At 36.4% G+C, this 25,868-nt stretch overlaps 1 protein-coding gene across 8 annotated transcripts in view; it reads left to right on the top strand.

The window, feature by feature from the left end:
* SENP7 (SUMO specific peptidase 7) overlaps positions 1 to 25,868 on the top strand; it is a 142,080-nt gene that overhangs the window by 12,027 nt on the left and 104,185 nt on the right. For all 8 annotated transcript variants that reach the window (XM_012779684.3, XM_012779682.3, XM_012779678.3 and 5 more), the window contains exon 4: positions 19,566 to 19,663. In XM_012779684.3, the coding sequence (XP_012635138.1) occupies positions 19,566 to 19,663 (98 nt within the window). The remainder of the gene's footprint in view (positions 1 to 19,565; positions 19,664 to 25,868) is intronic.

Raw genomic sequence — 25,868 nt, 5'->3', positions numbered from 1 at the left:
TTAAGTTTACTAAAATTTTAAGCTTGGTAGAATAATCTGTTTGCTTTTTACTTGTTTTTTAAGTTTGAGAGAGTATCTTTTAATGGTTAATAACTATATTTTCAAAGATATTCTGATCTTAAATCTGGATGATTTTAAATGTGGACTTTCTTTTTTTTTTTTTTGAGACTGAGTCTTACTGTGTTGCCCAGGCTAGAGTGCCGTGGCATTAGCCTAGCTCACAGCAACCTCGAACTCTTGGACTCAAGCAATCCTCCTGCCTCAGCCTCCTGAGTAGCTGGGACTACAGCCATGCGCCACCATGCCTAGCTAATTTTTTCTATGTATTTTTAGTTGGCCAATTAATTTCTTTTCTATTTTTATTAGAGATGGGGGTCTCGATCTTGCTCAGGCTGGTTTCCAACTCCTGACCTTGAGCAATCTGTCCGCCTTGGCCTCCCAGAGTGCTAGGATTGCAGGCGTGAGCCTGTAGGGAAGAGGGAGGCGAAGAGTTTTGCTCTGATGCCTGGGCCAGAGTGTCATAGCATCAGCCTAGCTCATAGCGATCTCAAACTACAGGGCTCAAGCAATCCTCCTGCCTCAGTCTCCTGAGTAGCTGGGATTACAGGTGTGTACCATCATGCCTGGCTAACTTTTTAAAATTTTTTACAGAAATGAGATCTTGCCATTGCCCAGGTGGGTCTGAAACTTCTGACCTCAAGTGATCCTCCTGCTTTGGGCCTCCCAGAGTGCTAGTATTACAGGCATGAGCCACTGTGCTTGGATTTATTCGTAATCTTTATTGACATATAGCTACATTAAACAGGCTGCACAGATCTTAGGTGTATAGTTGGATGAGTTTTGACTAGAGTAACATATGCACCTGATATCCCGATCATGAAATAGAGCATTGCCATGTTTTAGAAAGTTCCCTTATGTCCCTTTCCATTGTATCTTTTCCTCACCCTCTGCCTGTGCTTCCACCTTGCTTCTGGAAGCCAGTCTTTTGATTTCTATAGTTTTATCTGTTCTTTTTTTTTTTTCTTTTTTTGAGACAGAGTCTCACTCTGTTGCCTCAGCTAGAGTGCCATGGCGTCAGCCTAGCTCACAGCAACCTCAAACTCCTGGGCTCAAGTGATCTTTCTGCCTCAGCCTCCCGAGTAGCTGGGACTACAGGCATGTGCCACCATACCCGGCTAATTTTTTCTATATATATTAGTTGGCCAATTAATTTCTTTCTATTTATAGTAGAGACAGGGTCTTGCTCTTGCTCAGGCTGGTTTTGAACTCCTGACCTTGAGAAATCTGCCCACCTTGGCCTCCCATAGTGCTAGGATTACAGGCATGAGCCACCACGCCTGGCCTTTGTCTGTTCTTAAACTTCATAAAAATGGAATCATATGATATATACCCTTTTGTGTTTAGCTTCTTTTCACTCAGTATAATGTTGCTGAAATTCATCCATGTTTTGCATCTGTCAGTGGTTTGCTCCTTTTTTATTGCTATGTAATATTTTGCTATATAATCATAATTCAGTTTATTTATCTAATTCTCTGTTGATTGACTTTTGGGCTTGGTTTTAATTTTGTATTTTTTTTTTTCCGTCCCCTCCCCCTAATTTTGTATTTTTTGATGACTAATGATGTTAAGATATTTTCTTTTCTTTTTCTTTTTTCTTTTTTTTTTTTTTGAGACAGAGTCTCGCTTTCTTGCCTAGGCTAGAGTGAGTGCCGTGGCGTCAGCCTAGCTCACAGCAACCTCAAACTCCTGGGCTCAAGCGATCCTGCTGCCTCAGCCTCCCGAGTAGCTGGGACTACAGGCACAAGCCACCATGCCCGGCTGATTTTTATATTATATATATTAGTTGGCCAATTAATTTCTTTCTATTTTTTTATGGTAGAGACGGGGTCTCGCTCAGGCTGGTTTCGAACTCCTGACCTTGAGCAATCCGCCCGCCTCGGCCTCCCAGAGTGCTAGGATTACAGGCGTGAGCCACCGCGCCCGGCCAAGATATTTTCAAATGTTGATTTACTATTGTATGTCTTTCGTGAAGTATCTATTCATGTTTTTACCCTTTTGAAAATAAATTTTATGGAGTATTAATTTACATTAAATTACATTCATCCATTTTAAGTATTTTGTGGGTTTTGACAAATATATATACTTTGCAACCACCACCGTAATAAAGATGTGTGTGAGAGAGAGAGAGAGAGCAAGAGGGAGAGAGATAATTTGTGCAGTCATATCTTGGAGATATTTTGGGTTTGGTTCCAGACCACTGCAATAAAGCAAATATTGCAGTAAAATGATTGACATGATTTTTTTATTTGTTAGTACATATATAAGTTATGTTTATACTATACTATAATCTATTAAGTGTGCAATAGCATTATATCTAATAAAAATGTACATGCCTTAATTAAAAATACTTTATTGCTAATGATCATCAGAACACCTTCTGTGAGTCATTATCTTTTTGCTGCTGGAGAGTCTTGCCTCAAACTGGATGGCTGCTGACTTATTAGGGAGGTAGTTGCTGCAGGATGGGGTAGCTATGATAATTTCTTAAAATAAGACAACAATGAAGTTTGCCATATCAATTGACTCTTCATGAAAGATTTCTCTGTAGTGTGCAATGCTATTTGATACCATTTCTTCCCACAGTTGAACTACTTTCAAAATTGAAATCAATTCTCTCAAACCCTGCCACTGTTTTATCAACTAAGTTTACATAGCATTCTAAATCCTTTGCTGTCATTTCGATAGTGTTCACAGCATCTTTGCCAAGAGTAGATTCTGTCTGAAGAATCTACTTTCTTTGCTCCATAAAAAGCAGCTCTTCCTCTGTTCAAGTTTTGTCATGAGATTGCAGCAGTCAGTCACATCTTCAGGCTACACTTTTTTTTTTTTTTTTTTTTTTGAGACGGGGTCTTGCTCTGTTACCCAGGCTAGGGTGTAGTGGCATCAGCATAGCTCACTGCAACCTGAAACTCTTGGGCTCTAGCGTTCCTCTTGCCTCAGCCTTATGAGCTGGGACTATAGGCATGTGCCACCATGCCCAGCTAATTTTTCTATTTTGTTTGTAAAGGTGGGTTTTGCTTGTACTCTGGCTGGTTTCAAACTCCTGGCCTCAAGTGATCCTCCTGACTCAGCCTCCCAAAGTTCTAGGATTACAGGTGTGAGCCACCACACCCAGCCCAGTCTCCATTTCTTTTTTTTTTTTTTTTTTTTGAGACAGAGTCTCACTTTGTTGTCCAGGCTAGAGTGAGTGCATGGTGTCAGCCTAGCTCAAAGCAACCTCAAACTCCTAGGCTCAAGCGATCCTTCTGCCTCAGCCTCCCGAGTAGCTGGGACTACAGGCATGTGTGACCATGCCCAGCTAATTTTTTCTATATATATTAGGTGGCCAATTAATTTCTTTCTATTTATAGTAGAGATGGGGTCTCGCTCTTGTTCAGGCTGGTTTCGAACTCCTGACCTCAAGCAATCCACCTGCCTTGGCCTCCCAGAGTGCTAGGATTACAGGTGTGAGCCACCGCGCCTGGCCTCCATTTCTAATTCTTGTTCTCTTGGCTGTTTCCACCACATCTGCAGTACTTTCTCCACTGAAATCTTGAACCCTTCCAAATCACCCATGAGGTTTGGAATCAACTTCTTCCAAACTCCTATTAATGTTGCTATTTTGACCTCTACCGATGAATTGCAAATGTTCTTAATGGCATCTGCAATGGTGAATCCTTTCTAGAAGGTTTTCAATTTACTTTGCCCAGATCTATCAGAGGAATCTTTGTATGGTAGCTATGGCTTTATGAAATGTACTTATCAAATAATGAGACCTGAAAGTTGAAATTACTATATCCATGAGCTGCAGAGTGGATGTTGTGTTAACAGTCTTGAAAACAGCATTATTAATCTTATTGTACATATTCATCAGAGTTTTTTTTTCTTTTTCTTGTTATTTCTGCATGAAAAATCATCAGAGCTTTTGAATGACTAGGTGCATTATCAATAAAAAATGAGCAGTAATATTTTGAATAATTTTTTTCTGAGCAGTTCTATTTTTTTTAATTTTAATTTTTTTTGAGACAGTGTCTCACTTTTTGCCTGATCTAGAGTGCTGTGGCATCAGCCTAGCTCACAACAACCTCAAACTCCTGGGCTCAGGCAATCGTTCTGCCTCAGCCTCCCCAGTAGCTGCCACCATGCCCAGCTAATTTTTTCTATATATTTTTAGTTGACCGATTAATTTCTTTCTATTTTTAGCAGAGACGGAGTCTCACTCTTGCTCAGAGCTGTTTTTGAACTCCTGACCTTGAGCTATCGGCCTGCCTTGGCCTCCCAGAGTGCTAGGATTATAGGCATGAGCCACTGGGCCTGGCCTGAGCAGTTGTTCTTTAAGGTGGGCATTCAGTAAACCATGCTGTAAACACATGTGCTGGCATCCAGGCTTTGTTGTTCCATTTCTAGAGCACAGGCAGACTAAATTTAGCATAATTCTTAAGGGCCCTCAGATTTTTAGACTGATAAATGGACATTGACTTCAATTTAAAGTCACCAGCTGCATTAGCCCCGAGAGTCACCTGCCCTTTGAAGCTAGACATTGATTTCTCCGCTCTAGCTGTGAAAGTCCTCGATAGTATCTTCTAATAGAAGGCTGTTTCATCTACACTGAAAATCTAGTGTAGCCTTCTTCATTAATGATATTAGCTAGATCTTGCTGTAGCGTCTATGTCAGAACTTGCTCCTTCACCTAGCACTTTATATTATAGAGATGGCTTCTTTCTTCAAAGTTTATGAAACAGCCTCTGCTAGCTTCCTTATCTCTCTCATCCTTCATAGAATGAAGAGAGTTAGGACCTTGCTATGGATTCAGCTGTGGATTAAGAGAATGTTGTAGCTGGTTTGATCTTCTATCCAGATCACTAAAACTTTCTTCCCATCAGCAATAAGGCTATTTTGCTTTCTTATTCGTGTCATGTGTTCACTGGAGTAGCACTTTTAATTTCTTTCAAGAACTTTTCCTTTGCATTCACAAGTTGGCTGACTGGTGCAAAAGGCCTAGCTTTCAGCCTATCTCATGCCTTCCTTACTAATAGTAATCATGTCTACCTTTTGATTTAAAATGAGACACCTTCATGCCTGTAATCCTACCATTCTGGGAGGCCGAGGCGGGAGGATCACTCGAGTTCAGGAGTTCAAGATCAGCCTGAGCAAGAGCGAGACCCTGTCTCTACTAAAAATAGACAGAAATTAGCTGGACAACTAAAAATGTATAGAAAAACTTAGCCGGACATGGTGGTGCATCCCTGTAGTCTGAGTCACTCGGGAGGCTGGGGTAGAAGGACTGGTTGAGCCCAGGAGTCTGAGGTTGCTGAGAGCTGGGCTGACGCCACGGCACTCTAGCCTAGGGAATAGAGTGAGACTCTGTATAAATAAATAAATAAATACATACATACACTTGAGATTCTTCCTTTTGCTTGAACGTTAAAGAGGCCATTGTAGGGTTATTAATTGACTTAATTTTTTTTTTTTTTTTTTTTTTTTTGAGACAGAGTCTCACTTTGTTGCCCAGGCTAGAGTGAGTGCCGTGGCGTCAGCCTGGCTCACAGCAACCTCAATCTCCTGGGCTCAGTGATCCTACTGCCTCAGCCTCCCGAGTAGCTGGGACTACAGGCATGCACCACCATGCCCGGCTAATTTTTTGTATATATATTTTTAGTTGGTCAATTAATTTCTTTCTATTTTTGGTAGAGACGGGGTCTCGCTCAGGCTGGTTTTGAACTCCTGACCTTGAGCAATCCGCCCGCCTCGGCCTCCCAAAGTGCTAGGATTACAGGCGTGAGCCACCGCGCCCGGCCTAATTGACTTAATTTTGTTATTGTTGTGTCTCAGAGAATAGGGAGACTTGAGGAGGAGAGAAATGGAGAAATAGCCAGTTCGTGGAGGAGTCAGAACACACACAACATTTATTGATTAAGTTTGCTGTCTTATATGGGAGTATTTTGTGGCACCCAAAACAATTATAATAGTAACATCAAAGACCACTGATCACAGATCACCATAATAGATACAATGATAATGAAAAAGTTTGAAATGTGAGAATTATCAAATTGTGGCAGAGAGACATGAAGTGAGCACATGTTGTTGGAAAAGTGGCACTGATAGAATTACTTGATGCAGGGTTGTCACAAACCTTCTATTTGTAAAAAAAAAAAAAGCAGTATCTGCAAAGCACAATAAATAAAAGCAAAGTGCAATAAAAGAAGATATACCTGCATGTATTTATAGGATTTTTTTTTGGTGGTCATGTTCTTCAAAGGGCATAGTACTTTTTTGTGTGTGTACTATGAATTGTAAGACCTATATAGACTCATATAGTTATCATTACAATTATGATCTTGAGTAGGTTCATTACTCCAGAAAATATCCTTATGCTCTCCACTTTGTAGTTAATAATTCCCCTACTTCCAGCCTCTGGTAACACTGTTTTCTGTACCTATATTTCCATGTTTTCCAGAATGTCATGCAAAGGCTATCATATAGTTTGTAATACTTTGTGAGTTGCTTTTTTTACCCAGCATAATGCCATTGAGATTCATCCATGTTGCCTATTGAAGGATATTTGGGTTGTTTCCAATTTTTGGTGATTATGACAAAGCTGCTATCAATATTTGCATATAGATTTTTGTGTGAACATAAACTTTAATGTCTGTAGGGTAAATACATAGGAGTGAAATGTCTGGATTATATGGAAAGTGTATGTTTAACTGCCAGATTTTCCCAGAGTGGTTGTACCATTTTACATTCCCATTAGCAATGAATGAGAGTTCTGGATGCTGTCTGTCTTAGCTAGCACTTTGTTCTGTCAGTTTATTTCTTTTTAAAAATAATAAACTTTACTTTTTAGAGTGGTTTTAAATTTACAGAAAAATTGAGAGGAATGACAGAGAATTCTGATGTACCCTTTTATACCCTTTACTCCCATTCCCTAGTTTCTCCTATTAACATCTTATTGTGAAAGTTGTCAGAGTCAAAATGGAGTCACTAATGTTAAAAGAAGCCAGAGAAATAGAGCTGGCAAGGCCCTGAAAAGAGGGTTGTCACACTTGTATGCTTCTGTCACAAAAGATTCTTCGAGAACCACCACCTTGCATGAAGGTCATTGCAACCGTACACAAAAGACACTTCTGCAAGGACATTTGCCCAGCAACTGCCTATCCAACCTTGGACTGGCATCACACTTGTTAATGATCTTTGTAGCCAAGGATAATTATTTCAAAACAATTATGTAGTTATCCTTGTTTCTTCCTTTAAAAAATCTTTGTTTTTCTTTATCTCCCTGAAAATGCACATGGTTTACTAAGGCATGCATATTCCTACTGCAATGCTCTACTCCCAAATATGTTTTCCTTTTAGAGAGCCTCTCTCTGTTTGTTATTTAAGCAGATATTACATTAGTGTGGAAATATGTTTTTCTTTTAGAGAGCCTCTCTCTGTTTATTATTTTTTATTTTTTTATTTTTTTGAGACAGAGTCTCGCTTTGTTGCCCAAACTAGAGTGAGTGCCATGGCATCAGCCTAGCTCACAGCAACCTCAAACTTCTGGACTCAAGCAATCCTGCTGCCTCAGCCTCCCAAGTAGCTGGGACTACAGGCATGCGCCACTATGCCCGGCTAATTTTTTCAATATATATTAGTTGGCCAATTAATTTTTTTCTATTTATGTAGAGACGGGGTCTCGCCCTTGTCAGGCTGATTTCGATCTCCTGACCTTGAGCAATCCACCCTCTTCAGCCTCCCACAGTGCTAGGATTACAGGCGTGAGCCGTCACGCCCGGCCTCTGTTTGTTATTTAAGTGGATATTACATTAGTGTGGTACATTTGTTACAATTGATAAGCCCATATTGATACACTATTATTTAACTAAAGCAGATGGTTTATTAGGGTTCACTATGTTATATATTCTATAGGTATTGACAAATGTATGATGACATGTATCTACCATTATAGTATAATACAGAAAAATTTCACTGCTCTTAAAATCTGTATTCCACTGATTTTGTAAAAATCATCTCCATAGTTTTGTTCTAATTTTTTTTTTTTTAAACAAGATCTCTCTTTGTTACCCAGGCTAGAATGCAGTGGTACAGTCATAGCTTACTGTAGCCTTGAATGCCTGGGCTTAAGGGATTTCCTTGCCTTATCAGCCTTCTTAGTAGCTTGGACTAAAGGTGTGTGCCACCATGCTTAGGTAATTTTTATTTTTTGTAGAGATGAGCTCTTGCTTTGTTGCCCAGGCTGGTCTCAAGCAATGCTCCTGCCTTGGCCTCCCAAAGTGCTAGGATTCCTAGAGGGAACCATTATGCCCGGTCTATTTTTAGTATTTTGAGAAGTCTCCATGCTGTTTTTGATAATGGCTGTACTAATTTACAATCCCATCAACAGTATATGAGAATTCCCTTTTGTCCTCATCCTCATCAGAATCGGTTTTTTTTTTTTTTGGTTGTTGTTGTTGTTAATAATAGCACTTCTAACTGGAGTAGGATGATATCTCATTGTGGTTTTAATTTGCATTTGCCTGATGATTAGTGATGTTGAGCTTTTTTTCATATACTTGTTAGCCATTTATATGTCTTTTAAGAAATGTCTATATATGTCCTTTGCCCACTTTTTAATGGGATTATTTGCTTTTTTCCTGTTGAATTGTTTGAGTTCCTTATATATTCTGGATATTAGTCCCTTGTTGGGTGAATATTTTACAAATATTTTCTATCATCCAACAGATTGTCTCTTCATTTTATTGATTATTTCCTTTGCTCTGCAGAAAGTAGTTTAATATAGTCCCATTTGTCTATTTTTTAGTTTTTTTTTGCTTGTGCTTTTGAAGTATTAGCCATAAACTCTTTGCCTAGACCAGGGGTCCCTGCCGAGGACATTTATCCTTCCCACCAGATGTTTTTGCTGCTGCTGCCTGTCCTGCTTGGCAGCTGACTGGTCTCGGGCCCACAGTGCGCATGTGTGGAATGTGCCTATGTGTGGAATGTGCCTCACACTCTCCAATGGCCCTCCAGCGGTCTGAGAGACAGTGAACTGGCCCCCTGTTTAAAAAGTTTGAGGATGCCTGACCTAGGCCAATGTCCTCAAGCATTTCCCCTTTGTTTTCTTCTGGTAATTTTATAGTTTCAGGTCTTTTTTTTTTTTTTTTTTTTTGAGACAGAGTCTCGCTTTGTTGCCCAGGCTAGAGTGAGTGCCGTGGCGTCAGCCTAGCTCACAGCAACCTCAAACTCCTGGACTCAAGCAATCCTTCTGCCTCAGCCTCCCTGGTAGCTGGGACTACAGGCATGTGCCACCATGCCCGGCTAATTTTTTATATATATATCAGTTGGCCAATTGATTTCTTTCTATTTATAGTAGAGACGGGGTCTCGCTCTTGCTCAGGCTGGTTTCGAACTCCTGACCTTGAGTAATCCGCCCGCCTCGGCCTCCCAAGAGCTAGGATTACAGGCGTGAGCCACAGCGCCCGGCCAGTTTCAGGTCTTAGGGTTAAATCTTTACTCCATCTTGAGTTAATTTCTATATATGGTGAGAGATAGGGGTCTAGTTTTTTTTCCTCCATGTTAATATTCTGTTTTCTCAACATCATTTATTGAAGAGAGTTTCTTTTTCCCGTTGTGTGTTCTTGGCATCTTTGTCAAAAATCAGCTGCCTGTAAATACATGGATTTATTTCTGGGTTCTCTATTCTGTTCCATTGGTTTGTATGTTTGTTTTTATAGAAATACCATGGTGTTTTGTTAGTATAGCTTTGTAATGTATTTTGAAGTCAGGTACTGTGATGCCTCTGGTTTTGCTCTTTTTGCTCAGTATTGCTTTGACTATTTGGGCTCCTTTTTGGTTCCATACTAATTTTAGCATTGTTTTTTCCATTTCTGTGAAAAATGACATTGGTATTTTAATAGGGATTACATTAAATTTGTAAGTTGTTTTGGGTAGTATGGTCATTTTAACAGTATTAAATCTTCCAATCCATGAACATGGGATTTTTTCTCATTTGTTTGTGTCCTCTTCAATTTCTTTGATCAGTGTTTTGTAGTTTTCCTTGCAAAGGTCTTTTACTTCTTTGGTTAAATTTATCTATAGGTATTTTTTTTTTTTTTCTGGTCACTACTGTAAATGTAGTTGTTTTCTACATTTTTTTCTAGCTAGTTTGTTATTTGTGAATAGATACAGTACTGATTTTTGTATGTTGATTTGTATCCTGCAACTTATCTGAACTTGTTTATGAGATGTAAGAGTTTTTTGGTAGAATATTTTGTTTTTTATGAATATAAGATCATGTTGTCTGTAAAAGGGATAATTTCACTTTCTCTTTTCCAATTTGGATGGCTTTTTTTTTTTTTATTTCAGGAAATTATGAGAGTACAAACATTTTGGTTACATTTCATATCTTTGCCTCTCCCTAGCGGGGGTTAGAGGCGTGCTCTTCCCCTCTACAGTGCTCACTGTGTCCTTTAGTTGTGAGTTTACCCCCCCCCCCAGCCCCTTAATCCCTGGAGAATATTACTACCATGTGAGCACCGTAGTGTTAATCAGTCAGTACCAATTTGATGGTGAGTGCATATGGAGCCTATTCTTTCGATCTTGTGTTACCTAACTTTGGATAATGGGCTCAAGCTCAATCCAGGAAAATATAAGAGGTGCTAGGTCACTGTCGTTTCTTATAATTGAGTAATATTCCATTGTATACATATACCAAATTTTAATAATCCACTCATGAATTGACAGGTACTTGGGTTGTTTCCACATCCTTGCAATAGTGGATTGTGCTGCCATAAACATTCAGGTGCAGATGTCTTTATCTTTATTATAGAATGTCTTATGCTCTTTTGGGTAGATGCCTAATAGTGCTATTGCTGGATCGAATGGTATTTCTATTTTTAGCTCTTTGAGGTATCTCCAAATTCTTTTCCACAGAGGTTGCACTAACTTGCAGTCTCACCAACAGTGTAAGAGTGTTCCTGTCTCTCCACATCTTCACCAGCGTTTGTTGTTTTGGGATTTTTCAATTTGGATGGCTTTTATTTCTTTGTCTTAGCTGATTGCTCTGGCTAGGATTTCCAATACTATGTTGAATAAGAGTGGTGAAAGTATGTATTCTTGTCTTGCTCCAGATCCTATAGGAAAGGCTTTTGGCTTTCTCCATTTAGTATGTTATTAATAACTGTGGGTTTCTCAAATATGGCTTTTATTATGTTGAGCTATGTTCGTTCTATACCTATGTCAATAAAGTTTTTTTTTTTCCATGAAGGTGTGCTATATTTTCTCAAATGCTTTTTCTGTATCTATGGAGATGATTGTATGGTTTTGTCCTTTATTCTATTGATATCATGTATCTTGTTTTTTGATGTGTGTAACCATCTTTGCATCTCTGGTATAAATTCCACCTGATTGTGGTGTTTTTTTTTTGATGTGCTGCTGCACTCATTTTGCTAGTATTTTGTTGAGGATTTTTACAAGTATGTTCATGAGGAATATTGGCTTGAAGTTTTCTTTTGTGTGTGTGTGTTCTTCCTTGTCTTATTTTGGTATCAGGGCAATGCTGGCTTTGGAGAATGAGTTAGGAAGAATTCTGTCTTATTCTATTTTTGGAAATAGTTTGCAGATAATTCTTATTAGTTCTTCTTTATAAGTTTAGTACAATTTGACAGTGAAGCAATCATGTCTTGGAATTTTCTTTGTTGGGAGATTTTTAATTATTCATTCAATCTTGTTACTCTTTGTTGGCTTGTTGAGGTTTTCTGTTTCTTCCTGAATCAATCTTGGTAAGTTGTTTGTGTTCAGGAATTTATCCATTTTCTCTAGGTTTTTCAGTTTGTCAGTGTAGTAGTGTTTGATGATCTTTTGTATTTCTGTGTTGTAAATTGTAATGTTTTGTTTTTCATTTTCCATTTTGTTTATTTGAATCTTTTCTCTTTTTTGGGGGTTAATCTAGTCTAGTGGTTTATTTTATTTCTTTTTAAAAAACAAAGTTTTCATTTTGTAGATTCTTTTTTTAGTCTTTATTTTGTTTAGTGTTTCTCTGATCTTTATTCCTTCTTTCCTTCTATTTATTTTGGGTTTGGTTTGTTCTTGCTTTTCTAATGTTTTGAAGTGTATCATTTTGACTTTTGGCAAATGTTTTTTCAATATTTCTGCTTTTTTTTGCTGTATACTCTCTGCTAGCACTGCTTTTTCTATATCCCATAGGTTTCGTTATGCTGTGCTTTCATTTTTATTCGTTTCAAGACATTTTTTGGTTTCTTTGCTGATTTCTTTGTTGACCTAATTGTCATGCAGGCACATATTGTTTAATTTCCATATATTGTTATGTTACTCCTTCAAGTAATAACTTTACTACAAGCAAAAAAACCAAAAAATAAAAAATACCAAAAACCCAAATTCCATGTATTTTTACAGTTTCTAGTTTATTACTGATTTCTAGTTTTATTTCATTGTGGTCTGAAATACTTCATGTTATTTTGATTTTTAAAAATTTGTTAAGGTTTGTTTTGTGTCCTAACATGTGGTCTATCCTGGAGAATGTTTCATGTATTGATGAGAAGAATGTGTATTCTGCCACTGTTGGATGAAATATTCTATAATTGTTTGTTAGGTCCATTTGCTCTATAGAGCAAATTAAGTCTGTTGTATCTTTGTTGATTTTCTGTCCAGTACTGAAAGAGGGGCGTTGAAGTCTCCAGCTATTATTGTATTGGGGATCTACATCTCTCTTTAGGTCAAATAATATTTGCTTCATATATCTGAGTGCTCTTGTATTGGGTACATGTATATTTACGTTTGCTATATCCTCTTAATGAGTTGATTTCTACCAATATGTAATGACTCATAGAGGTCTTCTTTTTATGTTTTTTGACTTAAAGTCCATTTTATCTGATATAATTATAGTTGTTCCTGTATGCTTTTGGTTTCCACTGATTGGAATTTTTTTTTCATTTCCTCACTTTCAGTCTGTATGTGTGTTTCTGATCCTAGAGGAAAAGTTTTCAGTATGTCATCATTGAAAACTATGATATTAGTATATAGGTTTTTAAAAAGTGCCCTTTATATGTGAGGACATTCTCTTCTATTCCTAGTTTATTGAGTGTTTTCATCAGTGTTTTTTTCCATTTGGAATTGTTTGATTTCCACTAGGTTGCAAAGCTATTCTTCCCTATTTTCCTTTAGGAGCTTTATAATTTTAGCCTATACATTTAGTATAACTTTTATGTTTGCTTTTGAGTATGGTATATGGTGAGGATTAAGGTTTTTCCCCCCATATTAATATCCTGTTGGTCTAGCACCATTTTTTGAAAATACTTTTTTCATCCAATTTTTTTTTCATTCTATTCTTTATTTTTTCCCAATATATTATTATAAAAATACATAAATAGCAACCTAGGAAGCTATTATATTACAGTAAACATTTGAAAATCCACCCTATTGATTCTACCATTAACATTCACCATATTTATCATATATCCATTCACATATCCATTTTTCCATCCAACAGTTAATCCATCTGATTTCTGATGTATTTAAAAGTCAATTGCAGATATTAAGACACTTCCCTATAAATATTTTAACATTAGTATAATTTACTAAACTTTAATATTTATTTGTTAGTTGTTCTTTTATTTATTATAAATGCTACATACAATGGTATGCACAAACTTTAAATGTTCTTGTGCCAAATTTTGATAGTCACACACAGTCCCATAACCCATCCCACTAGTAAACTGAAAAATATGAATATCACCCCAAAAGTTTCTTTAGGCCATTTCCCAACCAATTGTTACCCGTATCCCTCATGACAATCCCTGTACTGATATTTTTCATCATAGATTACTTATGCCTATTATAGAATTTCATATAATATAGTGTATTATTATTTTTTATTTTTTTTTTTTTGAGACAGAGTTTCGCTTTGTTGTCCAGGCTAGAGTGAGTGCCGTGGCATCAGCCTAGCTCACAGCAACCTCAAACTCCTGGGCTCAAGCGATCCTTCTGTCTCAGCCTCCCGAGTAGCTGGGACTACAGGCATGTGCCACCATGCCCGGCTAATTTTTATATATATATATCAGTTGGCCAATTAATTTCTTTCTATTTATAGTAGAGACGGGGTCTCGCTCTTGCTCAGGCTGGTTTCGAACTTCCTGACCTTGAGCAATCCGCCCGCCTCGGCCTCCCAGAGAGCTAGGATTACAGGCGTGAGCCACCGCGCCAGGCCCCAGAGAGCTTTTTTTAAATATTTGTTTATTTTTTTATATTTATATTCTTCCCTTTTTTTTTTATCTTGCTATGATCCCTTTCAGCATGTACAAAGAGTTTTTTTTTTAATTGTGGAAAAATATCAATAACACACAACATTTACCTTTTTAATTATTTTTAAGTGTACAATTTAGTACCATTAGGTATATTCTCATTATTGCACAACCATCACCACTGTCCATCAGCAGAACTTTTTTTTTCTTTATCTCAAATTGACATTCTATACACAAGGGTTAGTTTTAAAAAAATAAAAAAATTAGGTACTTAGTTTGAGAGATATAAATCTGAATTATGGTATGAAAAATTACTGAATCTTGAGGCTCTTCTGCTCTCCAGAGTCATTCTGTATTTCTCTTCTGTGTATCTATTATACTAGCTGGAGGCTGCTAATTTAGCACTGACGTATCTTATTCAACACTTATTTGTGTCATGGCTGTTTCCAAAAATAATTTCAAGGAGTGGCTTGCAACAAAGGATGTATGTGAAAGGTTAAAATGAAAAGGGAAAAATAATTTCAAAGAAAGAAAGCAAATGTTTAACTGTGAAAACTGCCTTCTCTAAAAATTTATTCAATCAAGGTTAAAACAAAGTATATTGCTTTTTTTCCTTTTGGAGGCAGGGTCTTTGTTGCTAGGGCTAAAGTACAGTGACATCATTATAGCTCACTGCAACATCAAACTCCTGGGCTGAAGCAATCCTCTTGCCTCAGCTTCCTGAGTAGGTGGGACTGTAGGTGTGAGCTGCTATACCTCCCTACATCCCTTCCTCCTTTCCTTCCTTCCTCCCTTCTTTCCTTCCTTCCTTTCTTTTTTGTTTTTTTGGTAGAGATGGGATTTAATGCTTGCTTAGGCTGGTCTCAAATTCCTGGCCTCAAACAATCCTCCCACTTCAGCTTCTAAGAGTGCTAGATATGAATTACAGATGTGAGCCATCATGCCCAGCCCAAAATATATTGCTTTTTAGAAAAAATATAAAAGTAACACATGTTTACTTGAAGAAATACAAACCATAAAGAAGTGTGTATTATCTCTCTATTCTCCTTATATACATATAATTTTATTCTCTTGGAGTCACTGTTCATGAAAATTTAATGTTTAGTTCTTCCTGATAATGTTTCCTCCTGTTCATCTAGGAGTTCAGTAGAAATTGGTAAGCAGAAAAATTTAGCTTTTTTTTTTTTTTTTTTTTTTGAGACAGAGTCTCGCTTTGTTGCCCAGGCTAGAGTGAGTGCCGTGGCGTCAGCCTAGCTCACAGCAACCTCAAACTCCTGGGCTCGAGTGATCCTTCTGCCTCAGCCTCCCAGGTAGCTGGGACTACAGGCATGAGCCACCATGCCCGGCTAAAAATTTAGCTTTTGTTAAGTATTTTTGGTGTTGGCATTACATGTTGCTTGCTTTGGAAATCAGATGAAGAGTCAGTAGAGTTGAAATTTTGATATAAAAGTTAAATCCTGACCAATAATCTCAACTTAGAAAATTGTCTTTTTTCTGTATTAAAGTAAAGCTGTGACAGGGTTAAGCAGTTGTGAGCAAAGCCAGTGATTTCCTCAGATGTTGGCTTTGACTTTTTTCAATATGCAGGAAAGTGCTGAGTTGAGATTCTGTTAATAGAACCAATCCCACACTACTTAGAATGCATGCAGAGTTGATTTTGTCCAGTACATTTATTTATTGTTTTTAAGACAAGGGTCTCACTGTTGCTCAGGCTGGAGAATTTAGTGGCATGATCATAGCTCATTGCAGCCTTCAACTCCTGGGCTGAAGCAATCCTTCTACCTCAGTGTCCCGAATATCTGGGATTACAGGCACATGCCACCATGTCTGGCTAATATCCAGGAAAAATTTAATAGCAAGTATTAACTTTCGGTAGTTATCTCTAGTTATCACTTTGGTTGTAGAAAATTTCAGTCAAGTTCCTTAGGAACACTTAATTTGAATTATCATAGTATTTTATTTGGTGTCCCTACCAGAATGAGAGCTTCAAAATTAGGTATGTAAATGATTTGATTTGATTCTGTATATAAGTGAATTTTCTTATTTTTAAAAAGCCTTTCTCATTTTTAAATTAAAATTATTCCTACTACTATTTCAACCTTTTGTGATCAGCTTTAAAAATCTGATATATTTTTAAATATAAAGCTGTGATAGTTTTAAAAATATGTATATGAATGAAACCCTATTCATAATCAGATTGTGGGAGAATTCTTTGTTATCTGATTTTTATTTTTCAGAGATAGCATATAATAGGTTCATAGTCTAATTGAAATACAAATCATATCTATGAAAACACAAATTATTACCCGGTCTGCAATTGTAATCCAATTTAAAATATGTAAATATTTTAGTGTGATATTAAATATAATGAACAATTGATCAAAATCTAAGTGAATTTATTTCCCCTTGATAACATACCCAGATATACTCCAGGTTATCCTTCAATAGTGACAAACCTGGAGCTAGGCATTAAAACAACTTTTATTGTTATTCAGAGTTAATAATATTTTAGTTAATTCCCCTCCTGTTCTATTATAGTTATCGTCAGTTTGTCTCAACGTGTTTATTTCATTTTTGTGGTGGTGTAGTCCCTCCCCTGGTTGGCGAGAGTAATGTTTCTTTATCTGTAGAAAATGAGGCTCAAGGACAAGGCATTCCACTATTTTGTAAATATAGCCAGAACCTTATTAATACAACATGATCAGTGGGATGCAAAAAATTCAGTAGCATAAAATGTGAAGGTTTCATTTACCGTGAGTTTAGTGAAATTGAAATGATGGAGGGGAACTAGTTGGCCAGTAGTTCTGAGAGTCTAGCTTGGGAACCAAATCATTCCCAGTCCTGGTTGCAGTTTGATGTAAACAAATAATAGAATTCACTGTAAGAAGTGTTATTAGTGGCCGGGCGTGGTGGCTCACGCCTGTAATCCCAGCACTCTGGGAGGCCGAGGCGGGCGGATTGCTCGAGGTCAGGAGTTCGAAACCAGCCTGAGCAAGAGCGAGACCCCGTCTCTACTATAAATAGAAAGAAATTAATTGGACAACTAATACATATAGAGAAAAAAATGAGCCGGGCATGGTAGTGCATGCCTGTAGTCCCAGCTACTCGGGAGGCTGAGGCAGGAGGATCGCTTGAGCCCAGGAGTCTGAGGTTGCTGTGAGCTAGGCTGACGCCACGGCACTCACTCTAGCCTGGACAACAAAGCGAGACTCTGTCTCAAAAAAAAACAAAAAAACACAAACAAACAAAAAAGAAGTGTTATTAGTAATAGAGGTATGTTAAATGTATAGTGGTATCATAGGAGAAAGACTGATTTGCTCTTTTAGAGATTGAAGAAGGCTTTATAGGTGGTGCTAGAGTTGGAGCTTAATGAACACGAGAACTGGGGAGGACAACGTACACTCTAGAAGGAGGATATGTGCAGAGATGTAGAAGGATGAAATTGCATGGCACTTTCAGGGAACTACAAATAGTTTAGTATTGTCAGAATACAAGATTCATGGGAAGCAGAAGATAGAAGTTTTTTTTTTTTCTCCCATAGGTAATGGGGAACAATTTAGGAATTTAAGCAGAACAGCATTAGATATGCCTTTTTGAAAGATTTAACTTTCACATTGAGGTACATGCTGAATTGGAGAGAGAAGAAATCATTGGCGGGGAAACTCATTAAGAGAACATTGCAAGAGTTCAGGTTGGAAAAAAGAAGAGGCAAAACTTAGTGAAAATGAAGAAAATATATATTTTTAATCTTGTTATATTGATAAGTTTACATTTTGTAGTGAAACAAGGGTGATAGATGTGTTAAGGTTGAGATCCTGATTAAGAAGGATTTCTGAGAATTTGTGTAATTTAGAATTAGATCATTGGAAAGAACATAGGCTGTTATGTCAAACTTGGGTTCAATTGGGCAAGTTAACTGAGCTTTACTTTCTTCTTATTGAGTGATGCGTTTTATTCTATATAGGGCTGTGGTGATAATGAATTAATGCCTGCAGCATAAACAGGACAATGCTTATTGTGGGCTATCATTTTTAAGACAGTGAGTTTTTTTTTTTTTTTCGTTATGTAAAACTGTTAAAATCTTTAAAAAATTATTTTAAATTGTTATAAAATACACATAAAATTTACCATATTGACCATTTTAAGGGTGTAGTGTAGTTCAATGGCATTTAGTACATTTACATTGCTGTGTAACCATCTCCACCATCTATCTCTGGAAGTCTTCATCTTGCAAAACTGAAACTTTGTATCCATAAAGAACTCCCCAATGTCCCCTTGCCCAAACCCTGGCAATCACCATTCTACTTTCTATGAATTTTACTACTCTAGGTATGTCATATGAATGCATTATCAGTATTTATTTTTTTGTGCCTGGCTTCTTTCTTTTTTTAATATAGCCCTTTGTAAAGCACAATCTGGCTTATTTCATTTAATATAATGTCCTAAAGATTTATTCATCTTGTAGCCTTTTTAAGGCTGAATAATATTTCCTTGTATGTATATATAATATATTGTTTATCCATTCATCTGTTGGTAGAAATTTGAGTTTTTTCCACTTTTTGGCTAGTGTGAATAATGATGTTGCTATGAACATGGATGTACAAATATCTCTGGTGAAAACAGTCTTTTAAACTTATAAATATAATCATATGTCCTTGTGAAGTAGCTACTATTATTACATTCATTTTCAGATAAGGAAAATAAGGTATAGAGAATAATAAATAACTTATTTGCCTAGGTTCACACTATGTATTAAATAAATCAATTTTAACCTTTTTTTCCAATCATATTTAATCTAAACCCTGTTAGTAAGGTGTCTGGCTCTTTCCTAAAGTTTTCCATGTACCAATTCGTGGGGAACCAGTTTTAATTTCTTCCAATTGTTATAAATGTATGTTATAAATGTAGTTATTTCAGAATCATAGGTCCTATTTAACCTGGCATATAATAATTTTTATTAATTCCCTTAAATGCATCCCAGATTTTTATGGTTACTTAAGCTTTGGAATCTCAAAGTATTGATATCCTGACTAAACTTAACCTTGATATATTTTTATTTTATTTTATTATTTTTATTTTAGCGTATTAAATGTCTCCTTAGTGTTTTTTGGTGGACTAATATTTCTGCACTAGCAAAGAGCAAGATATTCTATAGATTGTATTTATTATTTTTTCTCTGTGAACTACTGTGAATTTGGCTGTTTTTCTTGAATTTCTAAATAAAAAGAAAAGTGCTTCTTGTCATATTGTTATATTCCTTATAAAAATTCCATATTTTTTTTCTAGTTGAAAAGAAGCCTAAGAAATAAAGTCATCTCTCTAGACCATAAAAATAAAAAAAGTGTCCATGGGTGTCCTGTCACTTCTAAGTCATCACCAGAAAGGTAAGATACATGTTTGTGTGACACTGAATGGACTTATAAATAGTGTGATTCATGTAAGCATTTTGGATTCTCAGTTACCACAATGCTTAAAATAGAGAGGTTGAACTCAAGTATTCTCTAAGATTACTTCCAAGCTCTTTCTGTGAGTCTGAGTCATCTTAACTCCTTGTTTTTGTGCACATGGAGCATCTTGATAAGCTTTTGCTGATAATGCAGGAGTTATAGTTGATTGATAATGATGCTTGAAGCATTTGTGGTCAGCAGTGAAAAAGATGATCCATTTAGCAACTATGGTCCTATAGTCATAGTATTAATGAATTATGTATATAGTGGAATGAAATATCTAAAAGATTCAAATTTCAAATTGCAGTAGTCATGGGAAAGAATTTAGAGCATTTTAGAATTAGACATCAATAAATGATTAGAAAGTTGTTATTCTAAAAACGGGTATTGAGTTTTCTTTTATAGCATAGTGAATGAAAAGAAAATGACAATAACAAAGTAAAAATTATAATTACTGAAAATTCACACATATTTTGAAGACTAAGTGTAGTCCTTGAATTTATGTAACAGTACTTCTATAAGCTACTTTGTCTTCTTCTACCTTTTCAAGTAAATTGTCTGTAGGAAATATAAAAATATATTGATGATTCTATAGCAATATATGAGCCTTTTGACTTTCTGTCATTCTGTGGAGAAATTGTTAAGGTAAATGAGGCAGCTCTATAGAAGCAATGATGATGCTCTGATCCTCAGAACAAACCATAAACTCAATTTGTAGACTTGGTTTTTAAAAAAATTCATATCAAAAATTATATTTGATTTGAGAGATGGAATGCTAGAGATAAAGGGAATTATATATATATGTCACTGAGACAGGGTCTGTCTTTGTTGTCCAGGCTAGAGTGCAGTGGTGTTATCATAGCTCACTGCACCCTCAAACTCTCAAGCTCCTGGGCTCAAGTGGTCTTCCTGCCATAGCCTTCCTAGTAGCTGGGACTACAAGTGCACACCACCATGTCCGGCTAATTTTTTCTATTTTTTTGTAGAGGTGGGGTCTTAATATGTTGCCCAGGATGGTTTCGAATTCCTGGCCTGAAGCAATCCCCTGCCTTGGCTGCCCAAAGTACTAGGATTACGGGTGTGAATCACTGCACCTGTCCAGGAATCAAATTTTTTAATTGAAAAAAAATTCAACCACATTTTCTGAAAGGTTTGCAAGATTGTTTCATTTTTATGGGAGAGTTACCCTGCAGACTTTGCATGCTTCAAAACATATCATTCCAGCCTCACTTTTCTTTCCTTTTTTTTGAGACAGAGTCTCACTTTGTTGCCCAGGCTAGAGTGAGTGCCCTGGCATCAGCCTAGCTCACAGCAACCTCAAACTCCTGGGCTCAAGCAATCCTACTGCCTCAGCCTCCCGAGTAGCTGGGACTACAGGCATGTGCCACCATGCCCGGCTAATTTTTTGTATATATATGTTAGTTGGCCAATTAATTTCTTTCTATTTATAGTAGAGACGGGGTCTTGTTCAGGCTGGTTTTGAACTCCTGACCTTGAGCATTCCACCTGCCTCGGCCTCCCAGAGTGCTAGGATTACAGGCGTGAGCCACTGGCGCCTGGCCCCAGTCTTACTTTTCTATAAGAATGCTTGTAAAATAGTAGGGACAGGTTTTTTGAGGATATTAATCAATAACTATTATAACATATTATTACTTTAATATTACCTTTTATTTTCCTGGCATTATCACTAATATTTTCTCAGTTTGTTTTCTTTTCAATTATCAGCCTAGCCTTGTTTTCCTCATAAAGTTTACATCTGACTTCTATTCCAGAGTTAATGATTTCTAGGCATGTTATCAGCATTAGCATTGTAATGTCCACTTAGTATACAGTTATTGACATTGTTAGAGGATAAAAAGATTTTAAAATTCAATAGCATTTGGTTACACTTTCTTGTCTGAAAAAAAAAGAAAAAAAAGAAAAAAAAGAAAAAAAAATAAAATTCAATAGCAGTAGATATTAAATTAAAAGCACAATAATAGGCCAGGCTTTGTGGCTCAAGCCTGTAATCCCAACACTTTGGGTGGCCAAGGCAGGAGGATTGCCTGAGGCTAGGAGTTTAGGACCAGTGTGGGCAACATAGTGAGACCCCGTCTCTACAAAAAATGAAAAAAATAGCCAGGCACGGTGGTGCTTGCCTGTAGTCACAACTACTCAGGAGGCTGAGGCAGGAGGATTGCTTGAGCCCAGTATTTCGAGGTTATAGTGAACTGCACCACTGATCACACCACTGCACTCCAGCCTGAGTGACAAAGCAAGTCCCTATCTCAGAAAAGCCCCCCAAACGAAAAACACAGTGATGATCAATATCACCTTATTTTTAAACACAAAAAGAATAATGTGGTTGATGTGATCATGACAAAAGAAAATGGCTTTTTCTTCTAACTTGTAAAAGTGATATAGCCAACAAGCAATAGTATAATTAGTTTTATGGTTTACTGAGCTACCCAGCTTTGGAATAATAGGATGTGATTTTTGACAAATTTCTAAAATCTAGAGGACTTTGTATTATTTAAAAATTTGTACCTGAAGTAAGACCTTATTAATAAATATTCCATTAATTCAAATTCAGAAAGTTAAAATGTTCATAAAATGCTTCTGCATTGTTTTTTATTTGGGGGGGGCACATGCTTGAATATTTAAAAGTGTCATTAAAAAAATCTCTTATGTATAGTAGTAGTGAGGACCTGAGCCATTTCCAAGTCCTAGTGTCTTAAAAGAGATGGGGGCATCTTCTCTATACTTTAAAAAGTATTTTTCTGCCTTTATTGAAGGTTCTGGAACTTTTGATTCTTAACTTCTTTCTAAATCTTCTACCTCTAAAAGGTAGGTAAAATGTTTGGGTTGGTTAGAATGTCTGGAAGCTGAGGTGTGATAGAACATGTTGTCCCAATGAAACTGGCTTACAAGAGTTAAACTAATAGGCAGAATTAGGAAGTGAGTGACTTGGTTCAAAACAGTAAACAGGAATGGGAAATTATCACATACTGGCTTCATAGCACAAGGGGCATGTGTTCATATCTTTGAACAACTACTTTGAGTGGATTGGTTTTAGAAGAAAACCAGCTTGGTTTGCCTGTTCCAAAGGATTTTTTTCTTTGTTGATCTGATTTTCACTGTCAATGAGCTTACAAAATTTTTACCTATAGACTTAGTTCTCTTATAATATAATGTTCTTACCAAATCATACTATTCTTCTTACTCTACTAATTATTCTTTTAGGGGCTTTTGGCATATCAGAGTACATGAGCAATATCATCAGGTTGGAAATGAACACCCTCTATTTATAATTATGGCAACCAACATCTTTTGAGTGCTTATTATGTGCCAAGCATTAGGGTAATTCTGAATTGTTTCATTTAATTTTCACAAGTCTGTGAGACGTAAATGTCATTGGCTTTATTTCATAGTTGAGGAAATTTAGGTCTAACTCATTATAACGCGGAGGGACTATAGGCATGTGCCACCACATCTGGCTAATTTTGGTAGAGACAGAGTCTTGCTATGTTTCCCAGTCTAGTCATTTGTATATCTTTTTTGAGAAATGTCTATTTAGATCCTTTGACCATTTTTTTTTTTTTTTTTTTTTTGAGACAGAGTCTCACTCTGCTGCCCAGGCTAGAGTGAGTGCCATGGTGTCAGCTTACCTCACAGCAACCTCAATCTCCTGGGCTCAAGCAATCCTCCTGCCTCAGCCTCCTGAGTAGCTGGGACTACAGGCATGTGTCACCATGCCCGGCTAATTTTTTTCTATATATATTAGTTGGCCAATTAATTTCTTTCTATTTTTAGTAGAGACGGGGTCTCGCTCTTGCTCAGGCTGGTTTCTAACTCCTGACCTCAAGCAATCCGCCCGCATCAGCCTCCCAGAGTGCTAGGATTACAGGCGTGAGCCACCGTGCCCAGCCCGTGGACCATTTTTAAATTGGGTTGATTGTCTTCTTGTTGAGTTGTAAGAGCTTTTTTTAAAAAATATATATTCTGGTTATAATTGCCTTATCAGTATATGATTTCCATATATTTTTCCTATTCTTTTAACTTCTCACTTTCTTGATGTTGTCCTTTGAAGCATAAAAGCTTGAAAATTTTAATGAAGTCCTCTTTATATATTTTTCTTTTGTCACTGTGCTTTTGGTATTATATCTAAGAAAACAATGCCTAATCCAAGGTCATGATGACTTTAATCCAAGGTCATGATGACTTATTCCTGTGTTTTCTTCTAAGAGTTTTATAGTTCTAGCTCTTAGGTTTAGGTCTTTGATTTATTTAGAGTTAATTTGTATGTATGGTATGAGATAAGCATCCAAATTAATATTTTTATCTTTGGATATTCAATTTTCTTAGCACCATTTATTGAAAAGTCTGTTACTTTTCCATTGAATTATCTTGGTACCTTTGTCAAAAATTAGTTGACAGTAAATGTCAGGGTTTATTTCTGGATTCTCAATTCTACTCCATTGATCTATATGTCTGTCCTTATGGGGTGCCAACATGTCCTGCTGCAACTTTGTAGTAAGTTTTGAAAATGGGAAGTGTGAGTCCTAAAATTTGTTATTTTTTAAATATTCTTTTGACTACTTTGAGTTACTTGAATTTTTAGTTGAATGTTAGAATCAGCTTGTCATTTTTAACAAAAACACCAACAAGAATTTTGAGATTGAATTTAGAGATTATATTGAATCTGTAGACGGAATCTGGGAATATTGCCATCTTAATAATATTAAGTTTTTAGATCCATGAACATGGATGTCTCTACATTTATTTAAGTCTCATATATTTTCTTTCAGTAGTGTTTTGTAGTTTTCAGTGTGTTGTGGAATTTTTTGGTTAAATTTATTCCTAAATATTTTCTTCTTTTTGATGACATTGTGAATGGAATTGTTTTCTTAATTTTATTTTGGCTGTTTATTATCATCGTGTAAGAATAGTCGATTTTATGTATGTTGATCTTGAATGCTATGACCATATTTAATTTTTGATTAGTTCTAGTAGTTTTTAGTGGATTCCCTGGGATTTTGTATATAGAAGATCATGTTATCTGCAAATAAAGACAGTTTTACCTTTTTATTCAACTGGATGCCTTTAAGTTTTTTTCCTTGCTTTGTCATTCTGGTGCAATATTCAGTATGATGTGGAATAGAAGTGATAGGAGTGGACATCTTTGTTTTCTTTCCACAAAAATAAAAATGATTCTTTCACCATGAAATATGATGTTTTCTTTAGATTTTCATGGATGCATTCTATTTTAGAAAAAAATTAATTTTTATTTTAATATTTACAAATAACAATCGGTTTTGAAAATAAAAAAAAATATAACAAAATACCATAGAATAGAAAATAAAAAAAAAAACAAAAAAAACACAATCGTATATATTTATGGGGTACAGTGTGAAGTTTTGATCTATGTATACATTGTAGAAAGATTAAATCAAGCTAATTTATATATCTACCACATTACCCACTTATTTTTTGTGGGAGGAACATTAAAAATCTACTTTTTCAGCAATTTAAGAATACACAATACTAAATTATTATTTTTTTCACAATACTAAATTATTATTAACTGTGGTTACCATGCAGTGCAAGAGATCACTAAAACCTATTCCTCCAGTCTAACTGAAATTTTGTACCCTTTGATCAACATCTCCTTTTCCATGGCTGTTTCAAACATGAGAAGAACAATCAGTCCATTCCAATTATACTTCTTTTTTTTTCTTACATAAAAGACTATGGGCCGGGCTCGGTGGCTCACACTTGTAATCCTAGCACTCTGGGAGGCCAAGGCGGGTGGATTGCTCAAGGTCAGAAGAAAGAAATAAATTGGCCAACTAATATATATAGAAAAAATTAGCCGGGCATGGTGGCGCATGCCTGTAATCCCAGCTACTTGGGAGGCTGAGGCAGAGGGATTGGGTGAGCCCAGGAGTTTGAGGTTGCTATGAGCTAGGCTGATGCCACGGCACTCACTCTAGCCTGGGCAACAAAGCGAGACTGTCTCAGAAAAAAAAAATACTATGGAACCCCCATAATATGCTGAAATAAATAAATAAATAAAAAAGACTATGGAAGTTAGGGAGAGGAAATTAGTGTCTTCCTGGGACCAACTAGATTGGGGGTACTCAGTGATATTTTTGAAATATGG

The sequence above is a fragment of the Microcebus murinus genome, chromosome 1, assembly GCF_040939455.1.
Source record: "Microcebus murinus isolate Inina chromosome 1, M.murinus_Inina_mat1.0, whole genome shotgun sequence".
NCBI classification, from domain to species: Eukaryota; Metazoa; Chordata; class Mammalia; order Primates; family Cheirogaleidae; genus Microcebus; species Microcebus murinus.
This window is presented reverse-complemented; position numbering and strand designations above follow the sequence as displayed.